At 40.7% G+C, this 19,077-nt stretch overlaps 2 protein-coding genes across 2 annotated transcripts; both read left to right on the top strand.

The window, feature by feature from the left end:
• The first annotated feature begins 9,315 nt into the window (after positions 1-9,315).
• Positions 9,316-11,015, top strand: LOC121374846 (cytochrome P450 2U1-like). The gene has a single exon (XM_041501990.1). It carries the CDS (start codon positions 9,326-9,328, stop codon positions 10,781-10,783), a length of 1,458 nt encoding a protein of 485 aa, XP_041357924.1. The 5' UTR covers positions 9,316-9,325; the 3' UTR covers positions 10,784-11,015.
• A 2,574-nt stretch (positions 11,016-13,589) lies between these two features.
• LOC121374745 (cytochrome P450 2J6-like) lies at positions 13,590-15,289 on the top strand. The gene has a single exon (XM_041501888.1). It carries the CDS (start codon positions 13,590-13,592, stop codon positions 15,072-15,074), a length of 1,485 nt encoding a protein of 494 aa, XP_041357822.1. The 3' UTR covers positions 15,075-15,289.
• The last annotated feature ends 3,788 nt before the right edge of the window (positions 15,290-19,077 follow it).

The following is a 19,077-nucleotide window of genomic DNA, read 5'->3' as shown; positions in this document are numbered from 1 at the left end:
GAGAGAGAGAGAGAGAGAGGACAGAGAGAGAGAGGGACAGAGATAGAAACACACAGAGAGAGAGAGAGAGAGAGAGAGAGAGAGAGAGAGAGAGGAGAGAGAGAGAGAGAGAGAGAGAGAGAGAGAGACAGACAGACTGACTAACAAGGAAACAAATACATTAAATATTCGCACATATACGCACACACAAACCTGCACGCACATACATCGTTAGTCTGATCCTTAATACTCCCTCCTGCCACCCCACCCCCGTGATTTAAAACTAATAATAGATATCGTAGCACTTATTAAGTTACAGGTAATAAATAGGTAATAAATCTGATTTATTGGCTTGCGGCTTCTTAACCTTTACATGATTACTAACCACGGTGTGTCAAACTGCGGTCGTTGTCAGTAACACGACAGATCGCATTTTATCAATTTATCGATAATTATATTTTCTCTACTGCATTCAGTGTATCTTCTTTTTTTCTTCGTCTTTTTTTCTTTTCTTCTTAAAGATGGAATTCCTGTCTAGTTTTACTAGGTTTTGAAGACTTACACAACGGAAAACCTTTCCTGGCAGGTACATAGTGCATTAAATAATATGATTACCATAACAATAATTTTATTTGTTATAATTGTATGGTTTTAAGTGTTGCATTTAATATTAGTTTTTTTAACCATAAATGTATTGATAATTAATTTCAGCGTACGTAATTTTAGTATGTACTTCAATGATGTTTTCACAATGTTTATTCCCTTTTATATTCACATGTGATTATATAGTAACTACGTGGGTATTCCTTGTAAAAAAAACAAAAGGCTATAAACGTCACTTCTACACCATATTTCTTCTTCGTCTTGTTATTTGTATTGAGCGGGCAGGACGCAGCCCACTGGTGAAGCGTTCGCCTGTTCCGCGATCGGTCTAGGATAGATCCTCAAAGATAGACTCATTGGGCTATTTCTCGCTTCAGCCATTGCACCACGACATATCAATGTCCGTGGTGTGTACTATCCTGTCTGAGGTACGGTGCCTATAAAAGATTCCGTACTAGTAATGGAAATATGTAGCAGGTTTTCTCTCTAAGACTATGTCTCAGAATTTCCAAATGTCTGACATCCAATAGCCGGTGAGTAATAAAAATCATTGTACTTTTATTATTCATACCGGGGCGTCTCATCAGTCCCTGTGGAACGATATCTGAAAGGGGGGAGAGGGGGCACAATCTCTAGTGGGTAGCACAACCATATTTGTATTTTTATTTATTTATCTGAAAGGGGCGGGGGCACAATCTCTCTAGTGGGTAGCACAACCATATTTGTATTTTTATTTATCTGAAGGGGGGGGGGGGCAATCTCTAGTGGGTAGCACAACCATATTTGTATTTATCTGAAGGGGGGGGGGGGGGCAATCTTTAGTGGGTAGCACAACCATAATTGTATTTTTATTTATCTGAAGGGGGGGGGGGCACAATCTCTAGTGGGTAGCACAACCATATTTGTATTTGTATTTATCTGAAGGGGAGGGGGGGGCACAATCTCTAGTGGGTAGCACAACCATATTTGTGTTTTTATTTATCTGAAGGGGAGGGGGGCACAATCTCTAGTGGGTAGCACAACCATATTTGTATTTTTATTTATCTGAAGGGGGAGGGGGGGGGGGTACAATCTCTATTTTATTTTTATTTATATAGGATAGGACAAAACAACATAGCTTATCGTCCTCAGCAAGTGGGTGGTAAATTTACGATGATTTGTGAAATAGACCCCTGGTCTCATGAGAAGCGCGATCTATCGTTGCATAGCTATGTCCGAAATCGAGAAGGGGTAGGTGTAGTCGCGGCGGTCACGGAGCACATTTAAAGGAACATTTTCGCCGAGTTGGAGAAGACCCTTCTATTTACAAATAATTGTTTAACTGACCTGTTTTGCCCTTAGTCCCACCTGACTAATTTAACACACCGATAAACACGCTGTGCTGCAACACAAAGTGTGACCAGGCATAGCCGGGGAATAAAGCCTTATCGGATGAAATGTAATCCATCAACTCAGCTAAGTGGACTATTTATAAGGGGTAGACAGTGGCGGATCCAGAAAATCCATTTGGGGAGGGGGGGGGGGGCAATGACATGAGGCGGAATGCCAATGGAAATATGGGGGAGGTTTGGAGGGGATTGTAAAAAATTAAAATTAATATATAATAAATATTATAACTTTCGCAAAATTTAGAGGGGGGACGGTCCCCAGGACTCCACCCCCCCCCCCCCCCCCCCCCCCCCCCCCCCCCCCCCCCCCCCCACCCCCCCACCCCTTAGATCCGCCTCTGGTAGATGGTTGATTTCATTGTTCGTCGCACTTCGGATCGTCGACCTGTCATTGCCCTTCATCCTGTTATTGTGGTCGGGGTGTCATTCGAGCGTTCAGCTTCAGTGATGGATGGACCGGCCTCGGTGGCGTCGTGGTTAGCCATCGGTCTACAGGCTGGTAGGTACTGGGTTCGGATCTCAGTCGAGGCATGGGGTTTTAATCCAGATACTGACTCCAAACCCTGAGTGAGTGCTCCGCAAGGCCCAGTGGGTAGGTGTAAACCACTTGCACCGACCAGTGATCCATAACTGGTTCAACAAAGGCCATGGCTTGTGCTATCCTGCCTGTGGGAAGCGCAAATAAAAGATCCCTTGCTGCCTGTCGTAAAAGAGTTGCCTATGTGGCGACAGCGGGTTTCCTCTCAAAATCTGTGTGGTCCTTAACCATGTCTGACGCCATATAACCGTGAATAAAATGTGTTGAGTGCGTCGTTAAATAAAACATTTCTTTCAGTGATGGATGTAACATTGATAGACTAAGAGCGCTTGTCCGAGGTGCGATCAGTCGTAGGATCGATTGTCCCCAGTGGAATCTAGGTTTTATTTCCCGCGTTCCAATCGGTGTCTTACGACTGGCACTCCAATGACAGTGGTATGTGCTGTCCTGTTTCTGGGAACGTGCACAGAAAAACATCCTTCGCTGAATCCTCGATAGGTGATCTCCCTGTTTCTCTTTCCCTCCGACTCTCTCACACTGACTTTATCTCTCTCTCTCTCTCTCTCTCTCTCTCTCTCTCTCTCTCTCTCTCTCTCTCTCTCTCTCTCTCTCTCTCTCTCTGTCTCTCTCTCTCTGGATTTGGAGATTTTCCGATTTCGCAAAAATTTCTAAAAATATACAGATATAGTTTTGTTTAATGACACCACTAGAACCCATTGATTTATTAGTCATCGGCTATTGGAAAGAAGGAAGGAAAGAAATGTTTTATAAACGATGCACTCAACACATTTTATTTACCGTTATATGGCGTCGGACATATGGTTAAGGACCACACTGATATGGAGATAGGAAACCCGCTGTCGCCACTTCATGGGCTACTCTTTTCGATTATCAGAAAGGGATATTTTATATGCACCATCCCACAGACAGGATAACACACCAGTCGTGGTGCACTGGCTGGAACGAGAAATAGCCCAATGGGCCCACCAACGGGGATCGATCCCAGACCGACCGCGCATCAAGCGACCGCTGTATCATTGAGCTACGCCCCGCCCCGTCGGTTATTGGATGTCAAATATTTGATAATTCAGTCATATATGGTCTTAGAGCGGAAACCCGCTACATTTTTCAATTCATTCATTCATTCATTTCAACTTATTTTCGTGCTTATATCCAATTAAGGTTCAAGCACGCTGTCCTGGGCCCACACCTCAGCCATCTGGGTTGTAAGTCCAGGACAGTAGGCTAGTTGTTAGTTGGTTAGTGGTTAGTGAGAGAGAAGAGGGTGTAGTGGCCTTACACCTACCCATTGAGCCCTTAAGAACTCGCTCTGTGTTGGAGCCGGTGCCGGGCTGCGAACCCTGTACCTACCAGCCTGTAGTCCGATGGCTTAACCACTACGCCACCGAGGCCGGTCTTTTTCAATTAGTAGCCAGGGATCTTTTATATACAACATCCCACAGACATGATAGCACATGCCGCGGCCTTTGATATACCAGTCGTGGTGCACTGGCTGGAACGAGAAATAACCCAATGGGCCCACCGACGAGGATCGATCCCAGACCGACTGCGCGTCAAGCTGGGCTACGTCCCGACCCCATCAAAGGGGAACAACTCCAGAATACACTGGTGGAAATGGGGAAAAGGGATGGCAGACTTTGTTACCACCAGCCCGTCTTGTTTATAAATATTTTTCATTTCAACTTATTTTCGTGCTTATATTCAGTTAAGGTTCAAACACGCTATCCTGGGCACACACCTCATTTATCTGGGCTGTCTCTCCTGGACAGTGGGTTAGGCTTTAGTAGTTAGTGGTCAGTAAAGTAAAGTAAAGTTTGTTTTATTTAACGACGCCACTAGAGCACATTGATTTTTTATCTTATCATCGGCTATTGGACGTCAAATGCTTAGTGGTCAGTGACAAAGAAGAGGGTGTAGTGGCCTTACACCTACCCATGCTCTGGGCTGCGAACCCTGTACCCACCAGCCTTCTGTCTGATGGCTTAACCACGACACCAACGAGGCCGGTGTTTATAAATCGTTTGCGTGAAAAAGGGGACCGATGCATGGGCATATAACTCTATAATAAATCAAAGTAAATTTCATATAAAAAAAAAACATATTATTATGCACATTCCAACTCAAATAAAAAGAAAATTTAAGAAAAAATTCAGTGTAAATAAAAAAGTTTTCTTTACAAATTACTATCAAATTGCCGTGGTATGTACTGTCCTGTCTGAGGTACGGTGCCTTATTTTTGATACAGGCATGATGCAGGGCTTCTATAACTTATATAAAATTTATTAGCCATGGGATCAGTGATATTAAAAATTCACTATCCCTACATTACTTTAAGTTAATCAATTTTATTAAGTAATAGTAATAATTGGATGTGTCACCTAAAGAAGGTTATATTGGGGGGGGGGGGGAGGGGGTGAGGGCAGGATATTTCTATCGGAACATAAATTTGAAACTCGTTTATTATATATATATATATATATATATATATATATATATATATATATATATATATATATATATAATATATATCATTTGCAAGCAAGGGATCATTTAAATGCACCATCTCACAGACAGGATAGCACATACAATGACCTTTGATATATTAGTATATATGATAAAACTAAACACTAATATATCAAAGGTCATTGTATGTGCTATCCTGTCTGTGAGATGGTGCATTTAAATGATCCCTTGCTTGCAAATGAAAACATAATGTGCGGGTTTCCTCTCTAAGACTATTTTTTTCAAAAATACCAAATGTTTGACATCTATTAGCCGATGATTAATTAATCAATGTGCTCTAGTGGTGTCGTTAAACAAAAACAAACTTTAACTGGACCAACAACGCCACAAATATAAACATCAAGGATTTTGTTTTCTGCATTCACTAATTAGGTAGGCCCGTTATTTCTCGTTCCAGCCAGTGCACCGGTTTAACAAGACCGTGCTATATGTGCTGTCCCGTCTGCGGGACGGTGCAGATAAACGATCTCTTGCTACTAATGGAAACATGTAGCGGGTTTCCTTTCTAAGATCATGTTTTCGTTTGTTTTTTACATTCAATAGCCGATTATTTATGAATAAATCAATGTGCTCTAGTGGTGTCGATAAACAAAACAAACTTTTTTAACTTTCACTAATTAGACATAAGCATAGACATCAGCGTCACAACAGTAAAAAATATCTTATGTTTATGGTGGAAAAAAGAAAGAAATGTTTTATTTAACGACGCACTCAACACATTTTATTTACGGTTATATGGCGTCAGACATATGGTTAAGGACCACACAGATTTTGAGAGGAAACCCGCTGTCGCCATTACATGGGCTACTCTTTCCGATTAGCAGCAAGGGATCTTTTATTTGCGCTTCCCACAGGCAGGATAGCACAAGCCATGGCCTTTGTTGAACCAGTTATGGATCATTGGTCGGTGCAAGTAGTTTACACCTACCCATTGAGCCTTGCGGAGCACTCACTCACGGTTTGGAGTTGGTATCTGGATTAAAAAATCCCATGCCTCGACTGGGATCCGAACCCAGTACCTACCAGCCTGTAGACCGATGGCCTAACCACGACGCCACCTAGGCCGGTCATATTACGGTGGAATACACGTGCATATAAAATATATATACTCAACTTGTTTTGAGCAGTAGTTTATAGAGTTATAATTCCAATCTCTAAAAATCCCTTTATTATAAACCCTTGGATTGGTTAAATTCGTATCACGTGATGATAAAAACTGGCATTCATAGCACCATGAATCTCAGTTTAGCACTATTTTTGGCTATATAGCCGGAACTACTTTATGAATTATGTCAACAAAGGAATCCCCGTGGAATTTCCTTGAGATTCTATTTTTAGACATCAAACAGTAATCGTCTGCCGTCAAACTTGTAAACATCTAAAAATCTTCACATATAAATTATACCATACAAAATAGGTCGCTTCAGACATTTTTTATTAAAGGTTAAAAGTTATTGAAATTACTTACGTTACATGTTTATAGTGAATTCAAAATCCCACAGCTAAAAATCTATTTTGTCGATCCAAAAAAAGTGTATAATAATAATTCCAATGGAATTTGGTCTTTTACAAAAGCGATTTCAAAAACAAAATTCAGTCAGTTCATGCCAACCATTAGCAGTAACGCGCATTCAACGGCATTGTAGTATGACGTACACGGTACAAAACACAGCCACTGCGATCCAATCTTTAAACGAGTCGGGTTTTGAAACTAGGCATATCATGTACATGTCGGGACATAGGAACGAAGCTTCAATTCGAAGCTACAACAAAGAATGTTCCACTTTCCAAAAACGAAACATCAGCATGGCACTGTCAAATGTCACGAATACTTGTGTCGCACCACTTGAAGTCACACATGCCAAAACCATCCTGTGTTGCCATTTCCACAATTACAAGGCCAGTAAACACAGAAACTCGCGACACACCTGTTTCATCCATTTCCGGAAACATTGAAACCACTTTCTCCATGTCAAATCTATCAACACATGGAATTTTCACGCAATCAAATATTGTATAACTGTAATTTCAACGTCGTAATAGGTAAATCTGGACAGTAATCAAAAAATGGCGCCCATCCACAGTTCGTAGTTAAATATTCATACACCAACCGCTTCACATATAAATTATACCATACAAAATAGATCGCTTCAGACATTTTTATTACAGGTTAAAAGTTATTAAAATTACTTACGTTATATGTTTCTAGTGAATTCAAAATGTTTCTACTTGGTATTGATATTTAATGCAAAAAATTAATATGAATTGTATTAATGATTGTAACATTGTCATTCTCTCATTCGGCTATTGACGGAAAAAGCCGAAACTACCATAGGCATTCCGCTAATGTTGAGTATGAATTTCGTGTTAATAAAATAGTAAATAGTTGGAAAATAGAGTTCACTTTTTATTTTAAAGAGGTTTACATTAATGACATGGTTATGTGTTAACGCGCTACGCCATTCATACAGTGTGTAAAGCGGTTTTGCGTTTCATACTAGCATGAAACTCAAAAAATTTCACGTTCAATTCTTAAATAGAGTTAACACCTTAGAGAAAGTAAAGTAAAGTTTGTTTTATTTAACGACGCCACTAGAGAACATTGATTTTGTTATCTTATCATCGGCTATTGGACGTCAAACATATGGTCATACCGACACTGTTTTTAGAGGAAACCCGCTGTCGCCACATAGGCTACTCTTTTACGACAGGCAGCAAGGAATCTTTTATTTGCGCTTCCCACAGGCATGGCCTTTGTTGAACCAGTTATGGATCACTGGTCGGTGCAAGTGGTTTGCACCTACCCATTGAGCCTTGCGGAGCACACACTCAGGGTTTGGAGTCGGTATCTGGATTAAAAATCCCATGCCTCGACTGGGATCCGAACCCAGTACCTACCAGCATGTAGACCGATGACCTAACCATGACGCCACCGAGGCCGGTCACCTTAGAAAAGTACAAATACAGATTTTAGATGTTTAACACACGGTTATTATTACACTTTGTCCAGTAAATAAGAAACAATACCTGCCGCTGCTACATGGCCTACTACTATAGACTATTTTCATTTCAATGTATGTTGCTGTCGTGTCGTGGTTAAGCCATCGGACATAAGGCTGGTAGGTAATGGGTTCGTTTGGGTAGGCGTAAGATCACTACACCCTCTTTTCTCTCACTAACCACTAATCACTAACAACTAATTCACTGTCCTGGACAGACAGCGCAGATAGCTGAGGTCTGTGCCCAGGACAGCGTGTTTGTACCTTAATTGGATATGAGCACGAACGTAAGTTGGAATGAATGAAAGAATGTATATACCTTGTCTCTGTATTATACCAAAGAAAAATATTTAAAGACAGACAACAGCATACTTTAGAATCGCTGAAGGGAGGAATTTACGAAGCCTGGTTTTCGTAAACACAGGTGTTTAAATTGTAAATATATGTAGTTACACGCGTGTAAAGACATAAACAGGTTTTGTAGATTCGACCCAAACGCTTTTCATACATGTCAAACCAGTAAGCTGGTTATGGCACGGACCCATGAACTTGTGAACCTAACCTTACTAAAAGGGAGATTTCATGCGTGTGTACAATTACTTTTTTTTATTAGACGACCGAAAGTCACTGAGATACGCAAATATGTTGTATCTTACTCGAGAATATATCTACGTGGTGTTTCGCTTCCATTAACAGACGTCAAGACCATCCACTGCTGTGTCCGGTTGTGCAACGGACCTAAACTCCACACAAGACTGGCTTAACAGATATTTATCATATCACAAATAGATAAGAGCTGTTTAAGAGTTTGCGAAATTGTTTAAGATAGCTCTAACAGACACGGATTCTGACGTTGTGCCATGCGTAGTATGACGCAAATAAGGAGTATTCACAGGACTTGTTAACGAAATAGCCGACGATTTCTTTATTTGGGCCTAAGTTCAAGGACATATCTGCTGCGCATAAATAGCCTACGAAACTGTGCAAAAAGAACTAACAGTTTGTTTTAAATAACTCAATGAAAATATTCGAGTTCTTACCTTTGACACGCAATAGCCGATGTGTGTTTTTGTGCTGGAGCGTCGATAAACATTAATTCATTCGGTATGGACATATATTCTGTGGTGATGGTGGGTAAAATATGAACGAACGCAGCAAAACGTAGAAATAACAGTTTGATTATTATACACTTTTTTAAATTAACACACATACAAATTTGCACAGTGGAATTCTTCGTAATCTACAAAATGTTTCAAGAATTGTTTTGGAACAATATGTCTGCCATTCTTGTTTTGGCGGTGCTGACTCTTTGCCTCTGGCGGTTTTCTCAGCGCCCCAGGGGCGTACCCCCTGGACCTTGGCCTGTCCTCCCAATCATCGGTAACTTCATTCAAGTTAGCAGCGACCCAGTTTCGTCATTCAGAAAAATGAGGAAGAAATATGGAGACATCTTCAGCGTTTATTTTGCAGATCGCTTGGTGATCGTTATCAATGGGTTGGACAACTTGAAAGAAGCATTCGTGAAAAATGGCGACGTCTTCTCGGATCGACCAATCCTGTTTATACTAGATCTGGTCACTCGAAGGAAGGGGATTCTTGGCACCAGTGGACATGTGTGGAAAGAACAGAGACAGTTAGCTATGCTGACGCTCAAATATTTAGGAATGGGCAAGAACGTTCTAGAAGGAAGAATCAAAGAAGAGGTAACCGCCTTGGTTGATGAAATGAGAAAGGCAAACGGCGAGGCAGTAGATTTTCGCCATCTAATTAACACCTCAGTATCTAACGTCATTTCAGCTATCGTGTTCGGCAGAAGGTTCGACTTTGAAGATCCAAAGTTTGTGAAAATTGTGGAAATACTGGACAACACCGCGGCTTCTCCTCTTGTTCTTGGATTTTTCCCATTTCTTCACCTCCTGCCTGGAGATCTGTTTGGTTTCAAGCGCCTGAAACGCGACATTGATATAGTACTGACTGATTTGGTGGACGTGTCCATAGAGGATCACATGCAACACTACGACGAAGACAACGTCGACGACTTCATCAGCGTATACATCAAAGAGGTGAAGCTGAAGGAGAGACTGGGGGAGACGGACACGAGTATCGATATAGCCAATCTACGCATGGTCATTTGGAATCTCTTCCTAACTGGAACGGAATCAACAGCGACGGCAATTCTATGGCTTCTGTTGTACTTTATGCATTTTCCAGAAGTCCAAAACAAATGCTTTGCGGAGATTGTAGAAACAATAGGATCAGACAGATCCATTTGTCTCAAGGACAAAACAGATCTACCTTACCTGGAAGCCACTCTCATGGAGATATTGCGCTATGCTGATATTGTTCCTTTCAGTGCTATGCGCGGTGTCTCCAAGGAGACAGTCTTCGGAGGATATCGGTTCCCCAAGGATGTCATCGTTTTGCCCATCATTGACTCGGTTTTGTCTGATCCACAGATTTGGGGTGATCCGGAAAACTTCCGACCCGATCGATTCCTAGATGAAAATGGACGCCTCGTAAAATCGGAAGAGCACATCCCGTTCTTTTTCGGCCCCAGGAGTTGTCTGGGAGAATCCCTGGCCAGGATGGAGTTATTTCTCTTTGTCGCTGCCTTGATACAGAAGTTTGAGTTTGTCGCGGTCGAAGGACGTGCTCTGCCGACCTTAAAGAGTGAGCTTGGCTTTACGCAGTCTCCAAAACAGTTCGAGGTCAGAGCCGTGTTACGGAAATAAACATTCCCCACCCATCCAAAAAAAAAAAAAAAAAAAAAAAAAATCGGGTCTCTGGTCAGACCAAATTAGAGTTCCAGAATTGATGCGGCGATGCGGTTGGTTTTTTTTTTTAATTGTTTTTTCAAAGCATGAATTGCACAAATAAATGTGGTACCGAAATAAAGGGCATATTTTAGGGCGATTTTTTTTTTTTTTTTTTTTTTTTTTTTTTTTTTTTTTTGGGGGGGGGGGGGGGGGTGGGGGGGGAACTGAGTAGTTAATAGTCTAAAACTCCTTAAACGATTAAGAAGAGAATTTTTTTTAACTTTCTATATTTTATTACCGGATTTTTTTCCTTGCCCCCCTCCCCCCTCCCCCTCCCCCCTCCCCCCCCCCCCCCCCCCCCCCCCACCCGCTAACTACTACGGTCCTGTACTTAAATTGAAATCAGAATACACGTCCTACTTAATGCGCGATGGTATTTTGGCTCCACATGCGGTTTTACGTCATAGCAAGAAAAGCCCTGCAAAAAATCGACGTCATGCCGAGGGAAATCTTTTTTTAAACGTTGTAGCGTGAGGATTAAAATCGACGCGCGCGTTGACCAGAGACCAGACGTTTATTTTGTTTGGCCTAACCTAACTTCAAATCTAACTTCAATGTTTTTAAAGCAAATCATCTGATACTGGAATAACATATTTATAAGATCAATGAAACGTTTTCCTGGTTCATTTTTTTGTTTTTGCAACTTAGCGAATATTAATTTTGATCGATGTCTTGTGCAAAATGGTTACTAAACGTAATTAATAAATATGCTTTTCACATTGGTATTGTGAATGCTTTTCAGACCTATAATACCTCTCGATCGTGTATGTAGTTCATATTATTTAAAAGGGGCAGAGCGTCGCCTAGTGGTAAAGCGTCCTCTTGATGCGCGGTAGGTTTGGGATCGATCCTCGTTCCAGACAGTGCACCACGATTGGTATATCAAAGGCCGTGGTATGTGCTATCCTGTCTGTGGGATTGTGTATATAAAAGATCACTTGCTACTATAATGAAAAAATGTAGCGGGTTTCCTCTCTAAGACTATATGTCAAAATTACCAAACGTTTGACATCCAATAGCCGATGATTAATAAATCAATGTGCTCTAGTGGTGTCGTTAAACAAAACATTTTTTGTCATGTTATTTAATTTCTTCCTGGGCGGTATTTAGCTCAGTCGGTTGAGTGTTCGCTTGAGGTGCTCGCATCGCAGGATCGAACCACCTCGGTGGATCCATTCAACTGATTGTTTATTTGTCTCTCGTTACAACCAGTGCACTACAACTGATCAAAGGCCTTGGTATGTGCTTTCCTGTCTGTGGGAAAGTGCATATAAAAGATCCTTTGCTATATGAGGAAACATGTAGCGTATTTCATTTGATGACTACGTGTCAGAATTACCAAATGTTTGTCATCCAATATCTGATGATTAATTAATTAATGACCCTGTTTAGTGCCGCATATGCCATCAATACGGGCCATCGTTTGTTTCTCTGTGTATACTTATGTTCGTGCTTATACCCCTTACGGTTAAAGCACGCTATTCTGGTCATATTCCTCGGCTATCTGGGTTGTGTGTCCAGGACAGTGGGTTAATGGACAGTGAGAGAAAAGTCGGTGTTGTGGTCTTACACCTATCCACTTAGTCATTAGGCTATTTCTCGTGCCATCATGTGCACCATGACTGGTATAATATATATCAAAGGCGGTGGCATGTGCTATTCTCTGTCTGGGATGGTGCATATAAAATATTCATTGTTAGGCCTACTAATGCTTTCTTTTTTTTGGGGGGGGGGGGAGGGGGAGGGAGAGGGGTAGTTTTGTTATGGTTGCTTCTTTTCTTTTTGTTTTTTGTTGTTGTTTGGGGTTGTGTTTTTTTTTGCATCATTGAAAGCATTAACAAAAGTCGCAATGTACAGACAATATCTCCGTTCAGAAAAACAACTCCACCCGGTCTCAGTGACGAACACGTTTACAGTTCGACCTTGTCCACTTTTCAGCCTAGTCAGTAGAAGTTGTTTTTGTATGTACGTACATTTACGTTTCATGGAGTGGACATTTGGGTACCTGTCGTTAAATCGTCCCGGTCTCTTGTATTCAGCTCACGATGCACGAAACAGCTGCATGGGGTCAATGAAAGGTCAAGAAAACAAACAACATAGTCCTGCCAGGCTTGTCTTTGCCGTCCACCCAAGATATGGTCACAGACCTTTGGCTGTTTCACTCCAACAACATCGGTATAAGAAGCTGTGTGTGTTGTTTGGAAAATAGCATTTCCGTTCTACAGCGTATGGCATTTGAGCTCGGAGTTATCAAGGTTATTTGCATAGTTATATACCTAGTTCATCGTGCATGTGTATTTAACATTTTATGAACTGATTAGCTGTCGTATTAGTTTATAATTTTTTAGCAGAGAACATTTGAACAGGACGAGTTTATCAACACCACAGTGAAACAGTGAAACGTTGAATTGGACAAAAGTTAACAGTTCCAACTGAACAATTCATGAAATTACCTTTGTAATGAACATAGAATTGTGAATTGAAGGTCGAAAAAACAGGCAGAGGAGGACAAAAAGGTGTATTTGTAACGAAAATAATAAAACGTTAGCAAAATTGTTAAAAGAAAGTTTATAATAAGGAACCAGCATGATACAAATAATATAAGACAAATTATTGTAAATACTTTTAAAGATCGTTCCATAAACGAAACATTATAATATAATCCTTAAAGTTTAAAACAGCATAATTATATTAATAATCCGAGAGTTCCATCATTTCCAAGATGTTGCCAGAATTACCCACGGAAAGTGTTGCGATAATTCTAGTAGTGGCGGCGGTGACTCTCTACCTGTGGGCGTTTAATGGACGACCCAAGGGGGTGCCTCCTGGACCCTGGTTCTATCTTCCAGTCATTGGGAATCTCGTGCAGATTGGCGCCAACCCTGTGACGTCATTCAGGGAAATGAGGAAGAAGTATGGCGACGTGTTCAGTGTCTACATGGCCAACCGTCTGGTTATCGTCGTCAATGGGTTTGACAACTTGAAAGAAGCGTTCGTGAAGAACGGCGATACCTTCTCCAACAGACCAAATTTGTTTTTCACAAAAGTCATCACATACGATAAAGGGATTACGGGATCCAGCGGTGAAGTGTGGAAAGAACAGAGGAAGTTTGCTTTGCAGACGCTTAGGAATCTCGGTATGGGGAAGAACATTCTACAATCGAAAATTCAAGAGGAGTCGACAGCCTTCATTGAAGAGTTAACGAAACGGGAGGGAAAGGCGACTGATCTTCGGAATCTGATAGGCTCGTCGGTAAGCAACATAATTTCGTCGATCGTGTTCGGCAAGAGATTCGAGTACAAAGATCCCATGTTCATCAAATTTGTGAAGATAGTGGAAGAAAATGTATTAATACCCCCAGTCCTTCACTTCTTCCCCTTTCTCCGCTTCCTGCCTGGCGATATGTTCAATATCAAACACATGATGCGTGGAATGGAGGCCATTGAGCACGAACTCTTCGAGAGTTCCGTGAGGGAACATACCGTGCACTATGACGAAAACAACACCGACGACTTCATCAGTGCGTACATCAAGGAGATGAAGCACAAGGAGAGGCTGGGAGATACCAGCAGCAGCATCAACAACGACAACCTGTGCGTGGTCATTAAGGATCTCTTCTTCGCCGGGACGGAAACCACCGCGACAGCACTGCGATGGCTTCTGCTATACTTCCTACACTTTCCGGAAATTCAAAACAAATGTTTCGCGGAAATACAGGACAATGTGGGATGCGACAAAACGATCTACATGGAAGATAAAACGAAATTGCCTTACCTAGAAGCAACGATAATGGAGATTTTGCGACACGCGGATATCGGCCCATTATCGGTCATGCGCACTGTAACGTCAGAGACCATGCTCAAAGGATATCGAATCCCAAGCAACGCCCTAGTCATCCCGAACATCGACTCTGTTCTCTCAGACTCCCGCATCTGGGGCGATCCCGAGAATTTTAGACCCGACAGATTTCTAGACGAAAATGGACACATCACTAAACCGGAAGAGTACATTCCGTTTCTGTTCGGCCCCAGAAATTGTCTGGGAGAATCGTTGGCCAGGATGGAGCTGTTCCTCTTCTTGGCATCGATGTTACAGAAGTTTGAATTCGTGAAAGGCGAAGGAGCTGTTTTGCCGACTTTAGATGGCGTACTTGGTTTTACTCACGAGCCTGAACCTTACCTCATCAGGGCTACTTTGAGGATATAAAGAACAGTGATGCTTACGTCATTGGGGCTACTTTGAGGATATAAATAAGATGGATGCTTGCGTCAGATTGTTTGAAACAAGGACATATTGTTCCGATCACTAAAGAAAGAGACAAACCTTTCAGAGTCCATTTCGATCCGAAAGATTTTTAATTATTAATGTTTATTTTAATTATTATGTTTTAGTGCTTTATAAGTTGTCATTTTTTTTAGCTATTAAATACCCATAATAATTTTAAATATGTGATTTTTTAAATTTTATCTACTCTCTATCCTCTGTATAGGTTTTACGTTTGCTATATAGGCTATCAGTTATACGAATAGAGCTCTTGTCGGCATTCAGGTATACATATAGGTCCTTGGTTATCTATGTTGGCACTCAGTTATCGATATAGGTCCTTGGTTATCTATATCAGTACACAGTTATTAATATAGGCCACTGGTTATCTATGTCGGCACTCAGTTATTTATGTAGACCCTAGGTTATCTATGCCGACATTCAGTTATCTATTTAGGTCCTTGGTTATCTATGTCGGCACTCAATTATCAATATAGACCCTTAATTATCTATGTCGGTACTCAGTTATCAATATAGGTCTTTGGTTAATTATGTTGACACTCTGTTATCTGTATAGGTCCTTGGTTATCTATGTCGGCACCCAGATATCTATATAGGCCATTGGTTATCTATGTCAACTCTCACTTATCTGTATAGGCCCTTGGTTATCTATGTCAGCATTCATATATCTATATAGACCATTGGTTATCTATGTCGACACTATATAGGTCCTTGGTTATCTATATTGATACGCAGGAACACATGTATCTATATAGCCACCTGGTTATCTGTGGCAAAGCTCAGTTATCAACATAGGTCCTTGGTTAACTTTGTCGACACTCAGTTATTTATATATAGGTCCTTGGTTATCTATGTCGACACTCAGGTATCTATATAGCCACTTGGTTATCTATGTCAAAACTCAGTTATCATTATAGGTCCTTGGTTAACTATTTCTGCACTCAGTTATCTATATAGGCACTTGGGTATCTGTATAGAACCATGATTGTCTATATCAGAACTCTCTTATAATTATCAGCATAGGCCCTTGCTTATCTGTGTTGGCATTCAGATATTTGTAAACCTCGGCTCTCACAAAAAAAAATATTTTGTCCCTCGGGTTGGAATTGCCTTATCTATATCTCACAACGGTGATAGATTCTATTAATCTAGCACCGTGTAAAAACCATCTTCATAAATCAAGGCTAATATTCGTTCTTCGTATTCAGCCTTGATAAATGTAGTCAAGATTACTGATATCCACTACTAGCGCCCTCTATTGGAAGAAAATTTGTAACACCGATTATGTCCCTTACACGATGACATCGCTGACCAATCACAGCATCGGTAACATGTGACAATCTTGAAAGCAATATCAAAAATTAACCGCCGGACGCTGACGCTGCCATCTTTGTTTACAACAACAAGGGAATCTATAAGGAGCGTTGCGATTCGTTGCAATCAGATCCCATCGCATCCAATGAAATTTAAGCATTTTGTGGCACGATTTCTTGACGACATGTATCAAGGCTGAATACGAGAAACGAATATTAGCCTTGATTTATGAAGATGTGTAAAAACTGGCTAATGTCATCCAGATATTTCATTACGGCTGGCCGCGTGCGTTTTTTAGACGCATGCTTCGCACGTGTCCAGTGTTGACGCTCTCATTGAAACTAATGTATACTCTTCAAAAAAGTAGGGGAACCTGAAATATTAATGTTAATATCAACTATTAGACCGAACATACGTTTTGACCACAGACATCCTAGTAAAGAACGTTCAGGTCTGTTTATCAACACACCGAAACACATTCCATAGTTTGCACGTGCATCACGCAGTTGTCCCGTACACGTGCGTGGGGGTGTCATTCTCGATTTTGACAATTTCCAGGAAGGTCGATTAATCACTGTAAAATATTATTTCTGTCAATATTTGTTCATTATGTTGATCATACAGTTGTTATTGTTTTATTTTTAGTCATTTTTATTGTTTGAATTTGCGTATTACTGATGAAAAAAAACACCTCAATTTTCAAATTTCGTCCTACGAGATCTTTGGTGGTCATAGAAACCTGCTATAATACTGAACTACCGGTTGTAATGTTTGCCCAATTAATTCTCTATTATCATATAACCATTCCCCACAGCTAATATACCTTACAATTTTGGCAATTGTAAATTCTTATTAGAGTTCCCCAACTTTTTGTGAAGAGTATATTTCGATTTCGACCTTGTATTGTATACATGTCCAAAACGTAAGCCGCAGACACATCAGACGCAAATATTGCACCGCACGAACGCGCCGCATCCAGTCTATAATGAGGCTTTGAGACTCTTTACTCAGTCTTTTACACACACACGCACACAATAAATAAATAAATAAATAAATAATTAAAAGAACAAAATACAACAACCTGAAATGAAGGTAAACTGTTGTTAAATAATAAAAAAAAACCTAACAAACTATTCAACATCATTTCGTCAGTGGTAAAACGGTCATCAAGACGAACGATGAGTTGATCACCCTCGATGTTTTTTTCCGTTCCAACCAATGCGTTAGTACTATCGTGTCCACATGAAAGTGTATAAAAACGTGGTGCTTTGCGACAGCGGTTTGCTCCTCTCCTTCCTTGCCTCCATTCGTATGTCTGTCTGTCTGTCTCTCTCTCTCTCTCTCTCTCTCTCTCTCTCTCTCTCTCTCTCTCTCTCTCTCTCTCTGTCTCTCTCTCTGTCTGTCTCTCTCTCTCTCTCTCTCTCTCTCTCTCTCTCTCTCTCTCTCTCTCTCTCTCTCTCTCTCTCTCTCTCTCTCTCTCTCTCTCTCTCTCTCTCTCTCTCTCTCTCTCTCTCTCCCTTCTTTTTTTCCCCTCACTTTCTGTTTCTCACTCCCTGACTCATTTTCTCTTCCTCTCTCATTTGTTTCTCTCTCATTTGTTCTGTGTTCCATTTCTCTCTCTCTCTCTCTCTCTCTCTCTCTCTCTCTCTCTCTCTCTCTCTCTCTCTCTCTCTCTCTCTCTCTCTCCATCGCTCTCTCTCTCCTCTCTCTCGCTCTCTCTCTCTCTCTCTCTCTCTCTCTCTCTCTCTCTCTCTCTCTCTCTCTCTCTCTCTCTCTCTCTCTCTCTCATTTGGTCTCTGTCTCCCATCACTCTCTCTCTCGTTTCATTTCGCATCGCATTATGAGGTGGTTAGCTATAGTATGATGACATCACGTGTTATAGAGAGGATATTTCATGTTTTTTTCTCATCGAGTGGAGTTTGCAATCATATATATATATATATATATATATATATATATATATATATATATATATATATATATATATATCACGAGTCGCGCTTGTGCGACGAGTGTGATATGATTGCAAACTTCACGAGATGAGATATAAATCATATTTGACCCCCAAAAAATGAAATTTTCTATTTATTATACATGTATAACATTTGGTAATTTACTTTTATTTTTAAAATGCCAGCAGCAAAATAGTTCCGGCTTTCTTACAGTGAAGATAACACTTTCTACAGTGACGATAACACATTTTAGAGTGAAATAGTGAAATATTCTCTCTAAAATGTGTTATCGTCACTGAGTGACTGATAACACTTTTATTTCACTGATATTTTAAGATATTTCACTGATATAATAAAGATTGTTAACTTCACTATTAGGGTCAGGGCGTAGACCAGCGATAAAATGCTCGCTTGTCTGGGATCGATGGTCGGCGAGTCCATTCGGCTTTTCCTCGTGTGGACTACGGCTGTTATATGAAAAGGCCGTGATTTGTGCCACTATGTCTGTGGGATGGTGTATTTAAAAGATAGGATGTCAGCATTTGGTAATTCTGATAAAATTTTATTATAGTCTTAGAGAAGAAACCTGCTATATTGTTAGTAGCAATGGATATTTTACATGTCCCATACCACAACCAGGATAGCACATACCACGGAGG

Source organism: Gigantopelta aegis, chromosome 1, assembly GCF_016097555.1.
Source record: "Gigantopelta aegis isolate Gae_Host chromosome 1, Gae_host_genome, whole genome shotgun sequence".
Classification (NCBI taxonomy): Eukaryota; Metazoa; Mollusca; class Gastropoda; order Neomphalida; family Peltospiridae; genus Gigantopelta; species Gigantopelta aegis.
The sequence above is the reverse complement of the archived record's forward strand: the minus strand, read 5'-3'. Positions and strand labels throughout refer to the sequence as shown.